Source organism: Nansenia antarctica (genome assembly GCF_963989245.1).
Source record: "Nansenia antarctica genome assembly, chromosome: 2".
Taxonomy (NCBI): Eukaryota; Metazoa; Chordata; class Actinopteri; order Argentiniformes; family Microstomatidae; genus Nansenia; species Nansenia antarctica.
In genome coordinates, this window is record NC_137675.1 from 58908864 (window position 1) to 58911596 (window position 2733).

General features: G+C 43.8%; 1 protein-coding gene across 1 annotated transcript; it reads left to right on the top strand.

Annotated features, from left to right (window-relative positions):
• Positions 1–579: 579 nt before the first annotated feature.
• LOC308150341 (mucosal pentraxin-like) lies at positions 580–1641 on the top strand (the record flags this gene model as incomplete). The annotated part of the gene is made up of 3 exons (XM_080523185.1): positions 580–637; positions 865–967; positions 1104–1641. The coding sequence occupies 3 exons, from the start codon at positions 580–582 to the stop codon at positions 1639–1641; spliced, it is 699 nt and encodes a 232-aa protein (XP_080379311.1).
• Between the last annotated feature and the right edge of the window lie 1092 nt (positions 1642–2733).

Genomic DNA, 2733 nt, shown 5'->3' on the forward strand with positions numbered 1-2733 from the left:
ATGGGGCCCATAAGGGACCCGAAACCAGTCCCAACAACAACAACAACAACAACAACAACAAAAATATACTAAATAAATAAACATCAAATGTAACAAAACAAATATCCAGTTCATTACATATTGTAGTGACCCACAGAGTAGCGGGTGTATTGATAACCATGCACAGCTGCCCCGCATTCCCCTATCAGGCGGATGGCCCAGAGAAGAGAACTGCAGGCTCGTTAGCCCCACATGCCACACCTGGGCCTCCTCCTAGGGACTCACAGATAAGGAGGAGCCACTTCTCTATTCCACTGATCACAATAAAAAGGACAGGAGAGACCAGACATCTTAGGAACTAAACTAGACATCTTCTGGATCAATTAAGCTACAGTACATCTGCCGTTTAGTAGAACTGACAAGGTAGGTTCTCTGGCATGACATACGGTGAAAGACATTTTGTCCATTAATGACACACTTGCAATTGAAGAGAATGCATTCAAGGAGAATACAAACCCATTTAAAGTGTATACTTGCATGTACACTGAAACCCTAATGTCATATTTGTTGTAAACATTGCTGTTGATGTATTGTGAACAGATGGAGAGACTCTTTGTGGTGCTGGTCATGTTCACCATGTGCTGGGCCGAGCCTCAAGGTGAGACATCTGAACATCCCGTTGATTTACTTTGAACATGAATGCTCATTTGACATACGATCAGTATTCATGAATCATATGGCACTACACACATACCTGGAAGTACATACCATTTACATTTGTGTATGCAATGGAAATCTCTTCAGACAGTACTAACATTACAATTCCAAATGTGCTTTGAAGGGTTTGTTTTGATTTGATGGACTGAATCCTCTTTGTCTGACCAGACCTCACAGGTAAAATGTTTACATTTACACGAGAGACCAACACTGCGCACGTGAAGCTGACACCAATAGGAGAGATCCTTGGCTCTGCGACCATATGTCTCAGGTAATATGGTGTTCAATACTTCTGTCGTCAACTTTAGACAACTCAAAACACCTTGACGTTGTGTCTGCATGTTGAATCCATAGTGATATTGAATATTTCTTGTTCTAACTCTATATTTATGAACCTCTTCCTGAAGGTATTTCACAGACCTGCGGCGACACTATACTCTGTTCTCCATGGCCTCCCGAAAAGACGACAACGACCTGCTGCTGTTCAAGAGGGTAACTGGAAGACTGGAACTGCACGTCAGGCATAAGGCACTCAAGTTTAAGGGGGTGCCAGGTGAGCTCAACGTGTGGGTCTCAGTGTGTGCCACCTGGAACTCCACCGATGGTCAGCTGTGGACCAATGGGAAGCCCAGCCCAACGCAGACGCCGGGCTACACAGGGGTGCTTGATGGTGGTGTTCCCAGTGTCATTCTGGGTCAGGACCAAGACTCCTATGGGGGGGGCTTTGTTACGAGTCAGTCATTTGTTGGGCTGATCAGTGATGTGAATGTGTGGAACCATGTCCTGTCTCCTTGTGAGATTCAGCACTTCACAGCTGATGTAAACTACAGCCCAGGCAATGTGATTAACTGGAGGGCACTGACTTACACTGAGAGTGGGCAGGAGGTGTTTGTAGAGGACAAGTTGAGAGCCATTTCTAACTTCTCCAACTTCTGTGCTGTTTAATCTTCATCATTCTCAAATTGCTGAATGTGACAATACCTCATGAGTTTTCCCCCTATAGAAATCGTTGAATGTATTCTAGCTGAAATTGAGTCACTTGATGTACATGCCAATAAAAGTAGTTAAGCAGTACACTGTTCTTTCTTTATTGGAGTACAGAAGAGGCTGTATGCACACACAGTTTTGTTGACCTGTATTTGTTAACCTTTTATTAGTCCCACTGAATCCTGATTCAGTGAGTGCAATGCTTTGCCCATATTGAACACACTGCATGTTAGATAGCCTCTACTAGCTTCTACACTTAGGCAGCACAGAAGTTACTGCAGCTTATTTTACAAAACGCCTTAGTCAAGGCTGTCCAGTCACAACCAATCGACTCAAAAAGCAAAACACAAAGATTTATTGGGGAAAACACACAACATAATCCAGGATTTAACTGGGTTTCAGAACTTCTATGACCAGCTGCTCCTCCTCGACAGCAGACCCCCCTCTACCTGTCTGCCCTGGAGTCAAAGTTAGGCCCTGTCCACACCTATACGTTTTTTTGATAAACGTGGATTTTTATATTCGTTTTGGGGGGTTCGTCCAGACGCAAACGAGTTTTTGCCCCCTGAAAACGAAGATGTTTAAAAACGCCTGCCAGAGTGAAGATGTTTAAAAACGCTGTATATTCGCCGTATATTTTTGACGTGTGGACGAGATAGACGGAGCTTTTTGTATTCGTCACGTCATCATGCACGTAGATTTCTATGATCATGCGCACTGCAGCTGTTTGCTGTTCCCTCTAACGTCATATCCTGGCACCAGTAACTACTATGTTTACAATAGGCAACGGTGTTCGAGGCTACACAAGCGAGGAAAATGGATGTGAACAAAGTGCTTCTAGTTCTTTCACTGTTAACTGGGCTTTTAACCTGTTCACAGATAAATGCACAGTTAATGAACGAGAACATTGAGACAGAGGCGTCTGATTGGCCAGCGGGGCTATGGGGATAATATTATATCGCCGACTACTGGTGTGGAATGCTCAATGACAGCGTTTATATTGCGTTCATGCGTATGCATGTGGACACAGACATTGTTTATAAACATGCT